The sequence below is a fragment of the Strix uralensis genome, chromosome 25 (assembly GCF_047716275.1).
Source record: "Strix uralensis isolate ZFMK-TIS-50842 chromosome 25, bStrUra1, whole genome shotgun sequence".
Lineage (NCBI taxonomy): Eukaryota > Metazoa > Chordata > Aves > Strigiformes > Strigidae > Strix > Strix uralensis.
This window is the reverse complement of record NC_133996.1, coordinates 4,063,707-4,079,306: the sequence shown is the minus strand read 5'-3', so window position 1 is coordinate 4,079,306 and position 15,600 is coordinate 4,063,707. Positions and strand designations below refer to the sequence as shown.

The 15,600-nt window shown below is 66.7% G+C and overlaps 1 protein-coding gene across 3 annotated transcripts in view; it reads right to left on the bottom strand.

The window, feature by feature from the left end:
- The window catches only part of AHDC1 (AT-hook DNA binding motif containing 1), a 54,675-nt gene extending 39,457 nt beyond the window's left edge, over positions 1-15,218 (bottom strand). The window contains exons 1-2 of one of the 3 annotated variants that reach the window (XM_074894409.1): positions 15,085-15,218; positions 14,441-14,561 (exon numbers count right to left, since the gene is read on the bottom strand). Coding sequence is in view for 1 of the 3 variants with exons in the window: in XM_074894406.1 (XP_074750507.1) it covers positions 14,441-14,576 (136 nt within the window). In the remaining 2 variants the exon portion in view is untranslated. Of the gene's footprint in view, positions 1-14,440; positions 14,972-15,084 lie in introns of those variants that run through there. The other 2 variants (XM_074894410.1, XM_074894406.1) reach the window with 2 other exon arrangements.
- Positions 15,219-15,600: the final 382 nt, after the last annotated feature.

Below are 15,600 nucleotides of genomic sequence, written 5' to 3'. Positions count from 1 at the left end.
CCGGGCAGGAGATGGCCCGGGCGGCGGAGGGAAGGGAGGGGAAGGGACAGGAAGGGAGGGGAAGGGGAGGGGGGGCCCCACGGCCCAGCATGGCCGAGCCAGAGCACTAGCCAAGAGTCGGCAGCTTTGTTCCAGGTGCCGGCTCCCTTTTTTTCATTAGGCTAATGGGATGCGGATGCATTATTCCATTCCACATGCTGCTAATGAACCACTCAGGCCAGTGCATTTGCATTAATGTGCAAAGCACTGGAGGAGGGTGGAGTGGCTGCATCTGGCCAAGGCTGACCTTCGCCGCGCCGCCCAGCCTCCCCGACGCGCGGCCCCGCAGCCCCCCGAGCCACGCCGCGCTCCTGCCGCTCCGCCGGACCCTTGATCTCCCCGGGACGGCTCCGACGCACATTCCAGGACACATTAACCAGCCCTGAGCCAGCCCCAGCCCGGCCACCCCAAGCTCGCTGCCCGTTGCCCGCGTTACCCTCTTGCCCGCACCATGCCTAGCTGGATCCCCCACCCCTCCCCATACGGATCCCAGACAATGCCCCGCTGCTGGCACCCCACTCCGCACCCCAGCCTGACACCCCATAAGCAGAGGGGACTGCAGCATCCCTCCTGCATGCCCCACCGCTCCCCAAAAAGCCATCACTCCCCCGTTCTGCAAGGAGACCCACTCGGCGTGTCCCCCACTCTGCAGTTATTGTTATTGGGACCTCCCAGGACCACCCCAAAGCTCCCCTCCAGCACCCCAGGGGAGCGGGGGGCCGTCTCCCAGGCCCCCACCCCCCCCAGCGCTGGCAGGCAGCGCCGGGCGCGGGCGTCATCGGAGCCCTTGGGTTGTTTGTTACGGCTCCCAACTGCCTCCGTCCCCGGAGAGGTTTCGAAGGCGAGTGACCCACGAACTGGAATGCGCAAAGCCTCCAGCAAACAGAGCCAGCTGCCTGCGCCCGCGCAGGGGGGGCGGTGAGGGGAGAGCAGCCGGCCCCGCGGCGCGGCACGGCACGGCACAGCACGGCACAGCACGGCACGGCTCGGCACAGCTCCGTGCACACGGATGTGCAGCCCCGACACGGATGCACGGCCCTGACGCGTTCTCCCAGGGCGAGCAGCCGCTCGGCTGGGGTGAGATGAGAGCGATCCACTGGCCTTGTCGTGTCCCCAGCCCCGCCAGCCATCGTGACAGGCCCCCAGTCCCCTGTGTCCCCCTTCCCACCTCCCTACCCAGCTCGTTTTTTGGCAGCACATGGCCTCCCGGCACCGTGCCGGGCTGCAGGGGAGCTGTGCCGGGAGGATGATTCACCCCCTCGCCTGGCTACAAGACCCGCATCTCGGGTGGCCAAAGGACCCCCAGGACAGGGGACAGCACGGTGGCAGTGCCAGGCTCCCACCATGGCCAGTGCCACCCTCCCCAGGTGCCGGGAGGGGTCCCAGCTGGTGGCAAGGGGGACGGGCACAGCCCTGCCTGCCCTGGGGGGCACAGCGGGGTCTCAGACGGCTCCGTGCCCGGCGAGCGTGTGAAGCCCCCGCGCCCAAGCGCGCGCACGCGGGTGTCTGGGTTTGTCACAGCCTGGTGAGCAAGTTAATCTCAGGCTCCCTGACACGTGGAATAAAATCGCGATCCCGTAATGGAATTCATTCGTCTTCCTGTCCAGGCAGAGAACAAGCCCCCCGCCGCTCGCCGGGGCCGGGGCTGGGCCAGGGCAAAGCAGCCGGTGGGCCAGCACCCAGGTGGGGGGGGCCCTGCCTGCACCCACCCTGCTCCCTGCAACGGGACCTGTCCGGCACGGGAGGGACGTTCCTGTGAGCTTCTGTCCAGGAATGTGCAAAACACCGGGTGCTGTGATGTGTCCCCTTCCCAGGGGACCTCAGCCACGGCCACGGGGACAGACGGGGTCACCAGTGCGGGTTGAACCCCCCCCGCCCTCGGGTGATCTGGGGTCCCACCGTGCCGGACGGCAACCACAGCGCTCACAAGGGTGTGAAAGGGAAACTGAGGCAGGCAGCAGCGCTGGGGAAAAGGGGGCATGAAGAGGGCATGAAGAGGGCAGGGGAAAATGTCCCTCTGTCCCCGTGATGTCCCTCTGTCCCCGCCGTTCCCTCCCCACTGCTAGAGTCCTGGCAGAGAGGACCCAGCCCAGGCACCCTGCAGGGACAGCACCGGCTGGGGCACCCATGGGGCAGCCCAGCACGTCCCCAGGGATCAGCTCACCCACCGCACGTGGCCCCTGCCGACGACACAGGGGTAAATGACGGAGAAAAGCCCCTGTGGGAGCCTGAGAGGGACAGGCCATGGGGCTGCCATGCTGCTTTGTGCCTCAGTTTCCCTCCGGCACCCACAGTAAGGCCACCCCCAGGCAGGAAAGCGGCCCCGCAGCCAGAGGAGGAGGAGGAGGAGGAGAAGAAGGAGGAGGGCTGCTCCTTCCCAGGCACACAAAGCCCCTTTCATAGGGGCCGAGTTTGGATTTCCTCCGCCAGCCCAGCACCTCGCTGCCGCCTGCCCTGCCAGAAACGCTGCGGTCAGAGCGGGGGGCTGGCAGCTTGGATGCTTGGGGGGGCACAGGGACATTCGGATGGCTCCAGCCCTCACCCCGACCATCCCCGTGATTTTCCCCTCCTGTCAGCTTTTAATTATATCCCTAATAAAAGTCGCTTTGCAGGGAAACGGGAGCTTTGTTGCTCGGGAGCTCATCTGCTCCCGCTGCTCCTTCCCCGCTTTAAACCGTAATCCTCAGCTGGGGACACTGCAATTAGCCACCGTGGAGCCGGGCACCATGTCACAGAGGATTAGGGCTCCCTTCGGCGGGGAGCTGGGGGACCCAGCCCCGGAGTGGGTCAATGACTCTGTGTGGGATGGGCTGCCCCCCTCCTGCAGCCCCCGAAGGAGGGGGATGAGCCTAAGGGCCACCCCGAGCCACGCAGCCCCCAGCCCACCTCCTCCAGGGTACCCACAGACCTGCACCTCTGTACCTCATCGGTGCCACTAGGTTATTTTTGGGGTGCACAGGAGCCACGGACCCTCAACCAACCCCCTGGAGCGCCCCCCCGTGCAGACAGACCCAAGGAGGGCTTCCCAGTGCTCATGTGGCTTTGTACAATGTGACTACGGGGATGAAAATGGGGCTGGGGGGACCAACACGAGCCTCAACCCACGTCCCCACATGTCCACCCAGTCCTGGCGCCTGCCCCCAGGGCCTTGTGCCCCCCGGGAGGGGAAACTGAGGCACGGGGGGCACCAGGTGCCCATGACGCACATCCCGTGGCGGCCCTGTGCCAAGGAACTGGGGAGAGACGTGGCGCTGCCACGTCCGCGCGCGCCTGGAAGGACGGCGACAGCCCTCAGCCCTCTCCCCAGGTACGGCGCTCTGCTGCAAAATCAGGCAGGCTGCAGGCAGGCTGCAGGCAGGGAGCTGCCGTGCTATCGGCCCCCACTCTCAGGCTGACAAGACAACGGGGCCACGGGGGCTGCAAGAGCCATCGGCGCTCACCAGCACCGAGCTGGTGGAGCATCCAGCACCGGCACAGTGATGGTGACGCGGGACCTTCGTGCACGGTGCGAAGGCCACGTCCGTGGCACGGCAAAGGGACAGCGGACGGGGGGGTCACTTGAGCCCTGAAAGCCCCCGAAAGGAGCCCAAGCATCACTCCCGGGTGCCTGCTCGCCAATCAGCCTCTTCCTGGGGCTGGGGGGAGGCGAGCGGGGAGCCCAGGCGCTCGTTAGCAGCCGCTCATTAAGAGCCCTCCGGGAGGAGGAAGGTACCCAGGGCACCTGCACCTCTGTTTAATGAGCTGCAACACCATTAAACACTGGAAGGGACCTTGGGCACAACGGGGCTGCTGGTGCGGAGGGCTGACCCCCACCCTGACCCCCACCCAAACCACGGTGTGGGTCCCCGTGGCAGTGGGGCTGGGGGAAAGGGAGGGACACGGGGAGTTGAGTCACGGTGACAACTGCAGGCAGCAGCGGTGGCAGGGCTGCGTGGCAGCTGCTGCCAGGAACACCCCGAGCTCCCCGCCAGCCCCAGGAAGCACCCGGTTGTGGCTGCGTGCCCCCCTGCCATGCCTGCACCCATGGGTGCTGCACAGGGAGGGCAATGGTGGCCAGGGCTGGATAGCGGAGCCGTGCACTGCACTGGTGCCACTGGGTCCTCGGGGTGGGGTCTTGACCACTGTGGGTGCCCCCAAGCTGGGGAGGGGACCCAGATGTCCTGCCCCCAAGGACCTTGCCCAGCACCCAGAGCTCCCAGTCTGGCCATTAAAGCCCAGCCTCATGCAGCACCTAGAGGGGACCCAGACGTCCGGGGTGATGCTCCCAGGTGCACCCCAAGACTGCAGACGATCCCATCACCCCCCACCGCAGCACCCAGTCCTGCAGCACGCCTGGGTCCCCCAGGCCCGAGTGCCGCGGCACCCCCACCCCCCCACCCACCCCCCCACCCACCCCGCGTGGGGCTCTCCCTCGTTAATGTTTACTCGGGTTCGTTAGCGCCAGCACATCACCATGGCAACCATGCAAGCTGCGCGCCGCCATCGGCGCCACCGCCACGAGGCGCGGGGACATCCCCGCGCGTGGGGTCACCGCGGGCACCCACCACCTCCACCACCCACCCCGGGCATGTGGGGCTGGGGGACGGCGTGGGGAGACAAGGGGGGGTGCGGGGATATACCGGGGTTCGCCTCCTCCCCACTGGCATGGTCATGGTTTGGTGTCACCCAGACGGGGTGACAGCACCCGCCGCTCGCCCCCGAAGCGCCCGCCGCCGCGCCGGGGCCGCGGGCGTGTGCGCGGCGCTGCCAACACGCCTCGGTGCTGCATTATTTATAAACCGGAGGAGCAGAGGGCTCGGCAGCAGCTGCAGAGCCCTCGCGGGCCACCCTGCCCGGCGTCACGCGGCCACCGAGCCCGCTGGCACGGTGGTACCGCAGCCCCGGTGATGGGGAGGGACAATGGGGACGAGGCTGCCTGTGGGGCTGGCAGAGCCGCGGGGGGCCCAGATGCCACCCCGGTGTCCCCTCGGACATGGCGTACGGCTGCTGCAGCACGTGGGGACGTCCCCGTGTCCCCCGCGCCACCCCCAAGCTGCCTCCTGCCACCCCACATGAGCCCGTTGCAGATGGGTTTGGGTGATGGCCGCAAAGGGGTGCCCCCACCCAACACCCAGCCAGCCCCCCCCTGGTGACACAGGGCAGAGCCCCGGCTGTACCACAGCATCGTTCACCAAGAGCAGGATGCGGCCCCGGCGTTTTCTCACACCACCGGGCTCCGTTGGCTACGGCAAACAGGTTTTCCTTAAGCTTTGCAGTATCCTCCTGCCTCCTCCCCCTCTACGAGTCCCACCTCCGGGCTGGGGAAGGAGCAGGCGGGGGGGGGGAAGGCTGAGTTGGGGCTTTTAATTTTTCATTATTAATTTCCCATCGACGCCGAGAGGCGCCGGGGCTCACTCAGCCGCCCCCAGCATCGCCCCCCGCGCTCCCTCGCGCTCTCCTGGAGCTCTGCACCGGCTGAAGCCGAGCCAGGCTGCCGATAGGATTAATTCTGCATGACTGCCCATCTCCGCGGGGGGATCTAAGACCCTCAGGCCTGCAGCAATCTTTAAAATTCCTCCAGCCCAACTTAATTCCCTCTTCCTGCAGAGCTGGCGCATCTGCTGCAGTCAGGCACGGAGAGAGGGAGATGGAGGGAGAGGGGGGGACACCGGCACCCAGGACCCGGCAGCTCCGGCGCCAGGCGGTGGCCCTGCTATGGTGGTCACGGTCCTGTGTTGGCCCCGTGGGGTCACCCAAAGCTATGTCGGTCACCCATCCCGGCCCCACACGGGTGGGGGCACAAGGAGAGGGTTTGCGCTGGGGATGGGGGAAACTGAGTCACGCTGGGGCAGCCCTGGGGATGGTGGCTGGACGCAGCCGCCTGCACCGTGGCCCCAGCGTGTTGTCACCCCCCTCCCAGTCCCCGGCTGGGACTCCCCAAAACCAGGAGGCTGACTTAAAAATGGGGTTTTTCAAACACCTATAGGCTCTGCCTCTCGGGAGGGGGGGCTTGTACAGACACACACCCCCTCCTGCTCTCACACCCCGCAGCCCTGAAGGCCAGACCCCCAGGATCCAGAGGCACTCAGAGTCCAGGGGATCCCTGGATTTTTGGGGTGGCTCATGGAAATGCAGCTGCTGCTTGAGAAACAACCCCACAGCCCTGAGCACAGCCTGGGGGCAGAGCCCCCCCACCCCACCCCTTCCCCAGCCCCTCTCCCAGGGAACAAGGACCCCAGCATCACCCGGGGGGGCTACACACACCCCCAGAACTGGCACTGTGGGACCCCCTTGCCCAAAGAGCGGCTGGGTGAGGAGCTTGGCCAAGCCGGGGGTGCTACCCCCCCCCACCCCCCCAAACCCCCGCCATGCACCGCGGCAGCCCGGGGACGGTGGCGTGTCCCCACGCTTTGAAGGCTCAGCCGCCGCCACGCCGAGGCTGGCAGCCGGCGGGCAGAGCTAACCTTCATGGGGGTGGTGGGGAGAGGCGACAGGGAGGGGGGACAGATGCAGCCACCAACCCTCGCCTGCACCCATCGTCCGGCAGCACGGCCACCCTCCCGAGGTGTCGGCAGCTGCCAGACCCAGGAGACCCATCCCTCTGTCTTCTTGCCTGCAACTTGCCCGCTCGCCAGGCAGCCGGGAGGAAGGCGAGGAGCGCAGCCCAGCCCAGCTGCCGGCGGAGCTGCGGATACATGCATTTAAATCACTTATATCTTTACTTTCTCCTGCGCTGGCTGTGAGATGGGCTTTTTTTGCATGCGTAATTAGGGGGTGGAACAGATGGCGGAGGGTTCGTTTAAAGTAATGCATCCATTAAAATAACCTTCGCTGTCGGGGACTGCGCTCCGACAGGGGCCTGTTTCACTGGGGGCGGTGGGGAGGAGGGCGGGGGGGGGCTTTATTCTGCAAGGAGGGGGGTGTCGGACTTTGGGAAGGCGGCCGGGGGCCGGAGCGCGCGTTCCCTCTGGGATGCATCATCCCGGATCGCGGGATGAAGGGGCGAAGCTGGGCCGGATACACCGACCTGTATTGGCACGGATGGATTGTGGAGGAGAGCTGGGACCAAACTGGGGCCAAACTGGGGTTGAACCAGGCCTCTCTGGGGCTCAGTTTCCATAGCAATATGATGGCAGCGAGATGGCGGGGACGCAAAGCCCAGGCTGGGGAGGATGCCATGGGGCGGGCACGGTTCCCCCCACCCACCCTAGAAACCCAAAATAAGCTGGAGGAGGACATTTCGCTTTGCCACGCAGCACCAGCCGCCTCTCCGGTTTCAAACCCCGGGTTCCCGGGAGAGGCAGGAGGGCTTTGTTCAGGCACCGGAGGAGCGGAGGCCAGAGAAAGCAGGAGTGCCCTGCCAGCTCTTGTGTTTCACTCCCGAGGAATGCCGGGGAGGGGAGGGAAACACTGCTCCCCCCCGCCCGGACGGGCACCCGGCCCGGCTGCAGGGTGTCAAGGCTGGGAGGAAGAAGAGGGGAGGGCACAGGGATGAAGGATGGGGAGGTGGGCATCGCAGGGATGCCATGGTACCACCACGTGTGGCCGGGGCTGGCAGCGGGTGGGCTGGCGGGGGGGGGGACACACGATGACACACGGTGACACGCACCCAGGGTGGCACCGCAATGCCGAGCACCGCGCTGGCTTGGAGCAGAGCAAATAATTCAGAGCAAGAGCTGCCAAGCAAATATTACACCCCTGATTTGGAGGAGAGGAGAAGGCCCTGCGGGTACCCCCCCCCCCCAAATGTGGGGGTTCTGGAGAAGCAGACGCCGGCGAAGGGGCTGGGGAAGGGCGAGAGCAGCGGCAAAGCCACCCATGCGTGTTCAAATATTGAGTGTGCACTTGCTAAGGTGCTTCTGCTGCCTTCAGGGCATCGCTGCCTTTGCAGCATCAGAGAGGTGGGAACTGCGGGGGGATGGGGAGCAAATGCCAGGCTGCACTGGTGGGGGGGGGTCTCTCTTTTCCAGCTGGGCTGGGGGGGGCCAAGGCTGGCCCCCCGGCCACAGCACAGGCAGCCCAGGGAGGGCTGGGACACGCTCAACTTCGCCCCGAGCCACGCAAAGGTTGGCCCCCATGTCACCACCCCATCCCTGGCCACAGCCCCCAGACCCCGCAGGGATGCGCGTCTCTCCCTCCTCCTCCTCCTCCTCGTCCTCCTCCTCTTCCTCCAGCCCCTATGCGCCTCACCGGTCCCGCTTGCCGGCACCCTGGGGTGTCCCCAAGCACCGGTGTGGCCCGAGGGACAACCGGCGGCTGCGGCAACGCGGTGGCTGATGCCGGCAGCAGGACTGGGCCGCTGCTCTTGCCAACGCCTCCGTGTCCGATGCTGGGGCAGAGAGTGAGACGCCGACGGCACCGGCACTGTGCCAAGGGTGGTGATGGCAGGGGCTGGGCGAGGGACCGAGGGGACACGCAGGATAGAGCTGACGGGCTGGGGGCTGCCGGAGAGAGGCCGAGAGCCAAGAGGGGATGGCAGCAGGACCCAGATCGCGGGGTGACAGGGGTCCACAGGCCAGCAAGGGGAGAAATCCCTCCGGTTCGCCCTCCCCAGCCCCACGCACACGTCAAAGAGGAGCCGCCGCGCCTGCCAGCCGAGGGACACCGAGCTTTGCCCCGCCGCCGCTCGCACAGCCCCATCCCCACACCGTCCCCTGGCTGCTGAGCCCCCACTCTGCCACCCCCACCTTCCCTCTTGCCAATCCGAAACTCCCCCAGCTCATCCCTGTCCTCCCCCCGTCTCACCTGCCATCACCCCCCATCCACCCGCCAGGCCCCAACACGCCACCCCTTCGCCTCCCCCCAGCATTTCGACCCGTCCCTTTGGTGCACCCCAACACCGTGAGCTCTTCCCACTCGCCAGCCGACAATCTGCCGGGAAAACCGGTCCCAAAAACCTTCCCCGCATCCGCGCCAGCTCTGCGGGTCTGGGGGGGCCGCGGGCCGGCCCCCCGCTCGCCAAGAACAATAGCGCCTTGTTCCAGCCCAGCTCCGTCCTCTCCTGCCGGGCTGCAAACACCTCCCTGGGCAATGCGCTGGCCACTCTCACCTCTACGTCTCTCTCGCTGTTTCCCAGCTCCCTCCTGACAAATCCCCGTTCCCGATCGCTTCTCCTCCCCGCGGGTCCATATTAAGCTACATTCTCCTTTCAGCTGGGTGGAAAACAGCAGTAATAACCATGTGGAGAGAGCCGTGCCCCCCACCTCCACTTCCCTCCCACTTTGGGGTTCAAATTTCATTTCAGCAAAAAAGCTTCCCCCGCCTCCAATTTCTTCCCCCAAACCGAGTCGCTGTCGTCTCGTCTGATCTCGGCAGGGGCCGTATGGATGCTCAGCTCCTCCTGGTTCAGGATCTGCTGCCAATCTGGACCTCGCAAACTGGTTCTCACACAGCTCCCGCCTAGCGCCTCCCTCTCAGCATTTATTGTCCCTCCTCAGCCACCCAAGCCCCAGCTTGCTCCCTGTCACCCCGCTCCCTGCCACCCTGTTCCCCTGTCACCCTGCTCCCTGCCACCCTTATCCCGTGTCACCCAGCTCCGCTGTCACCCCGCTCCCTTGTCACCCGGCTCCCTGCCACCCTACTCCCCTGTCACCCTGCTCCCCGTGCCACTCATCGCGCGATGCACAGGGTGCCACCCTCCCCTCCCGCCCCTGCTTCTGCTCCGATGAGTCCATCCCAAACCCAACCACCGAGTTCACCAGGCGAGATTTATTCCCGGCAAATTCCCGGGGGGGGCCAGCGGGGCCGGCAGCCGGCAGGGAGCGGAGCGGCCCCATTGCCTCCAGCTGAGCAGCCTCCCTCTTTCCCGCAGCTGAAGAGCTCATCTCCCTCGCCCAAGGCGCTCCGTCCTCCTCCAGATATTTTAGGCCCAGGTTTTGCGAGGAATGTACAGGCGCCGAGCCCAAGCCGATGCGCTGAAGTCAGCAGGAGGCGAAGAGCGTGCGTGGGGCTCGGGGCCCCGGGGGCGGCGGCATGGGGATGGGATGGGATGGGACGTGACGGGATGGGATGGGATGGGATGGGATGGGGATGGGATGGGATGGGATGGGATGGGATGGGATGGGATGGGATGGGGATGGGGATGGGACGCTGCTCCCTCCGCCTGGAGCTCGTTTAGTGGCGGGAAGGGCAGAGGTTGGAGCTGGCGGATGCCAGAACTGCTTCGCTCTCCCTCCGAGAGGATCAATACCACATTTCGCCGCTCCCCCGTCTCCCCGCATCGCGCCAGGCCAGGCTGCATCACGCTCGCCTGCGCGCACGCCTGCACGGGGTGGGCTTCGGCACGGGGAGGGGGGGTCCCCGCCGCTCTCTGTCCCTATTCCCTTCACCGAGGTCCACGGTGGCCCGTCCCCTGCCAGCACCTGCCCAGACCCACCTTCACCCCCCAACTCCGCACGCCAGCCCCATCCCCGTGCACCAAACCCGACGCTTTCCACTAACACCCCCCCCGCCTGCTCGCGCCCCACTGACCCCCTGCACCCCCAGCCAAGCCCCCCACTGCAGCCCAGCCGCCACAGCCCCTGCACCATGGCAACTCATCACACCTCCCAGCCCAGCTTGGCGTCGCCGGGGGTGGGGGGGGACTTGGCTGTGCCGGAGATGGAGTCCCCGGCATGGCGGCACGCACCCGCCCTTGTCACGGCCCCGCTGGCACGCAGGCATCCTACGTGCTCCAACAGGTAGCCCCCGGGGCAGCGTTCTTGCCTGGGCCAGGAACTGTCCCCACCGGGCAGCCGCTTTGCAGGCATGTTTCTTCCCAGCACGTCCCTCCCTCCTTCCCCTCCATATCCAGCTTTCCTCGGCCGGCAAAAGGGGGGAGCCGACGGATTTTAATGAGCTCCCCGGAGGCATGGCTCCGCACCCCCCCTCTTCCCGCCTCTTCCCGCGCCCGGGAACCGATGCTCTGAAACACAACCCTCGGTGGCAAGCCTGGAAAAAAACCACAGGGCACATTTCCCCCCCCCTCTTTCCCTCCTCGCCTCCCCCAGCTTTTTGCTCTCCTGCCGATGCCAAAGACCCAGCCGGGCTCTTGTGCTTTCACTCGCAGCTGCAGCTGCCGATTTTCGCTGTAAGCCCTTGTGCCTAGAAGGCCCAGAGCGAGGGATTCTGGGACGCGGTGATTGAAGACAGCACCAGCGCGGAGACCATTGCTCAGACTTTCCCTGTCTGTCGCCCCAACGCTCAACCCACAGAGAGGGAGGGAAAAAAAAAAAAAAAAAGGAAAAAAAAAAAGGAAAAAAAATAAAAGGAAAGAAAGGGGGAGAAAAAAAAAGATGGAGAGAAAAAAAAAAAAAACCAACAAAACGGACTGGCGCTCGCCCCTTCCCACCCACGCAGAGCAGCACGCTCCGCTGCGCCCCAGCCTTCACCCAGGTCAGCCAGCCCACGGGCCCAGGGCGAGCTCCCCAGCCCCGTGGCACCCCAGTGAACTCCCGGCTGCTTCACTTTGCAACGCCAAATCCCACCGTGAGCATGCCAGACCCCTCTCGCCGCGCAGCCCCACCATGCGTCGCCTTAAAAACTCACGGCGGGCACCTTAGTGGCACCCCGTTTGCTTCCCCTCTGTGTTATTTTGAAAGGAAAAGAGTAATAACGCAGCGTTCGAGTCAGTGTTGGCAGCGCGGGGTAAATATTGGGGCGTGGGTGCGAGGGGAGGTGACGCCGCGCACGAGGTCGGGTCCTCCTGCGATGCCGAAACGCTCACCCGCGGCGGTGGGACCGTCAGGACGCACCCCAAAGCCAAGCAAACACCCTGGGCACGTGTCACCACGTCCCCTCCGCATACAGAAGCCCCCGCGGGAGGGGGTCCCCAGCGCTCTGGGTGTCCAGGCGTGCCTGGGGAGGGTCCCAAATACCTGCCCTCTAGCACATGCACCGGGCCAAGGCATCGCTCAGCATGTGCCCCCCCGGGGCTGAGCAGGAACAACTCCAGCCCGGACGGACGGACGGACGCGTGGTGGGGAGTGGGAGGAACCAGGCTGCGACCCCACGGACCCCCATGCTGATGAGAAGAGGGAGCCTGCCAAGCATCTCCTGGCCAGCCAAGCCCTCGCACCCCGAGAGCCGCCCCCGGCACCGCCGGCTCCCCGAGGACCGAAACATCCCAGCCCTAAAGTTCGGCGGGTGACGGGGCTGGGGAGGGGACAGCGACGGGGAGGGGGGACACGACACATCTGCGACGCATTCAGGGGCCATCCCGCATCCGGGCAGCCCGGCCACAGCCCAGCATCCAGCTGGCCAGCCCCGGGGAGGGGGGGGAGCCCTGCCCTATCAACCAGGCAAAAATCCCCCCCTCCGTCCCTCCTGCTCCCCCCCACCACGCTCCCGTTAACGAGCCCGGAAGAAGGAAACAGCCCTCCCCACCGCTGCCCTGTTTACCAAGAGCTGGTTCCAAGCACTCGGGAGAATAGCAGGAGCATTTCAAGGCCCTGTTTCCACTCGGCTGACACACACTATTTATAGAAGCCCACAATTCTCCCAGAGCTTTCCTCGGGATCTCAGCAGAAATAGCCTGCCCCGGGTCTCTGCTGCCTCCTCTAAGGAGGCCAGGGCAGCGCTGGCCCCCCCCAGGCTTCCCATAACCTTCCACGGGCTTCCATCGCTTCTCCTCCACTGGCCACCCCTCTCCCGGCATGTCCTTGGCTACCCCATCCCCGTCACGGTGCCAACCCTTCGCCTCTTCCCCCCCCCCCCCAAATCCTGGCCACCTCCACCTCCTGCCCGGTCGGTTCCCGGCGGGTGCGCGGTGGCTCCGGCCGGTGTCCGCTCGCCGGACGACGGAGGGAGGGAACCGGACGGTGGTTGACGGGGAGGGGGGGGGGGGTGTGGGTGGGTGGGGGTGTTGGGGGGGGGAAGGCCGGCAGCGGGGCGAAAGCCACCTCCCGCCTGACTGCATCGGAGCGCGGCGGAGCCCCGGGGGACTCGCACCGGGGATGGAGTTGGCCTATTCAGGTTACAGAGACATGGCAGAGCGGAATTTGGCGCCGCGCCATCCCTTCTCCAGCCCCCCCGCCCTTCTCTTCCCCCCCTCCCCACCACCACCACCACCACCCTCCCCTGCAAATTCCTCAACCCAGCAGGAGAAGCCAGTGTAAGGGGACACCTGGGGGGGCGAGGAAAAGGGAGGGGGGAAGGCCTGGAGTTGAGGGGGGGGGAGGCGGGCCCCAATTCAGACCACGCGCCCCCAGCACCCGCCGGCGCCTGGGTCGAAGGCGAGCGGGCAGGATCCGTGCCCGTCGCCCCGGGGGTTCGCTTCTGCTCTCTGTCACGCCAGGATAAATCTGGAGCGACTCCACCGTGCGCCGGGGCTCGCGGCGGCACACAATGAGCTCAGCCCCCGGCTTTTGGTGGCCCTTCTGGTAGCCACGGGCCGAAGGGCTGGATGCACGAGGTCACCTGGTTGCAGCCAGGGCCACGGTCTCCCCCCCCGGCATGTAAACAAGCGGGGACCCAGGTGTCTCCACCTGCCCTGGCCTTGGGGACACCAAACACGTCCCCAGGGTGGGCAGAGGGTCCGGCGTTAGCGTGACCCCATGGGGTGGCTCCAGCCCCCACCAAAGCCACCAGTCCCCCGTGGTCCCCACTGCCGTGTAAGCAACAAGAAGGGGGGGGGGGGGGCAGGAGGGAGGGGGGGGATTTAAATCAGCTGATCGATAAAAACAAATCAGAGGGGGGATGACAGGCACCAAAGTGACAACCGCTCGCCGAGCCCCGCGCCGCGGACCACGCAACTTCGCCGGCGGGGTTGGGGTGAGACCCCCACCACCACCCCCCCACCCCACAACCTACACACCCACCCCCCCGCCGCGCTTTCTCCGGGGCTGTCCCCTGCGGGCCAGCCCGCTGCTCCCCGGGGCCCGGCTGCCAGGGGGAGGGGGTGGGATGCTGTGCCCCGGGGGGGCCCCCCACGTCCCCCGGGAAGCCTGGCTAACCCCAAACGTTGTTGACACGCTGGGCTCCGGCGGCGGCCTGCCTTCTAGCGGACAGAGCCCGCTCTGACAGCTGTCACTCAGCGATCGCAGCCGGGGGGGTGGGGGGGGGGGGAGGTGGCGGGGAGAAGAGGGAGAGAGGGTGGGGGGGGCCAGGCCAGGGGGAGGCGGCCGAACTCGTGAAGATCGCAGCCCCCCCCCACCACCCCGCCCCCGTCGGGGGCTCGCCCCGGGCCACCCCCAACCTTCCCCCCCCCCCGCGGCCCGCCCCTCCCCGCCCCAAGTGCCATTAAACTCCTGCAATTTGGCACCAACTCGCCGCGCAACTTCAGCGGAGGGGACGGCGGGGGGGGTTGGGGGGGGGGACCGACGACGACACACCGCCTCCTTCCCCCCCCACCCCCAGCTCTTCCCTAAGGGGGTGTCCCCTGTGTGTGTGTGTGTGTCCCCCTCCTCCCAGCCCCACACAAAGGGGGGGGGTCCCCGGTACTCACCCGCCGGCTGCTGCGCTCCGAGCCCCTCGGAGCCCGCCCGCTTGGGGAGGCTCCTGCCGTCCGGCGGGGCTACCTCCTGACCGGCCGCGGGAGTCCCGGAGCCCTCGGCACCGCTCGCCACCTTCAACGAGAGCATTTCCAGCGCCTCCTGCTCACATTCTCCCCAGGCAACTCCGCTCCTGCCAGCCCGCCCCCTCCTCCGTCCCCTGCCTGCTCTTTCCTCTCCGCTTTCCTCCTTCCCTCTCCCCCCCCTCCACCCCTCGATTTTATTTTTTTTCCGGGCTTTTCTCTCCCCTCTACCGCTTAGCTTTTTTTTTTTTTTTTTTTTTTTTTTGGCTTTTTTCTCCTCTTTTCTCCCCCCCCTTCGCCTCTCACACACACAAAAGGCAGCGGAGCGGGAGGCGGAGGGGAACCGACCTCCCCTCTGCGCCTCCGCCGCTCGCCGCCTGCGGAAAGCAAAGAAAGACACAGCGCAGCAGAGCCCTGGCTTGCCGCTGCCTCCCCCCTTCCTCCTCCTCCTCCTCCTCCTCCTCCTCCTCCTCCTCCTCCTCCTCCTCCTCCTCCTCCTCCTCCTCTCCTCCCTCCTCCTCCTCCTCCTCCTCCTCCTCCTCCTCCTCCTCCTCCACCTCCTCCCTCGCTCTTGCCTTCTGCCGCTCCCGGCTTTGTGGGGGCTGGGATAAAAGGGGGGGAGCGGAGCCGGCGGCGAGGCGCGCCCTGCCCCTCTCTCCTCTCCGTGCGCGGCGGGGACCGCGGCTCCGCTTCGCTCCGCTGTCAGCGGCACGGCCAGCATCCGGCACCCCGGGGAGCCGTGCAGCACCGCCGGGGCATGCCGGGCCTTGTAGTCCTTCCTTTTCCCCCCCCCTTTTTTCCTTTTTTTCCCTCCTTCCTTTCCTTTCCCCCCCCCCTCCGCCCCTCTTTCTCCTCCCCGTCGCGTTTGCGCCCCTCCCTGCGCGCTTTGCCTCCGTTGCGCGCTGCTTGGGGAGGAGGATATTTAGGAGGGGGGCAGCCCGGGGGAGGGGGGGCAAAAGGTGGTTTGCCCCCCGCCCCCCCCCCCCCCCCCCGGGCTGCCCCCCCCCCCCCCCCCCGAGGTCCCAGTGGGATACACGGGGCATTGCTGCCCTCTCCCGGGTTGCACCCGCACTGCGCACCCCCTCCCTGAG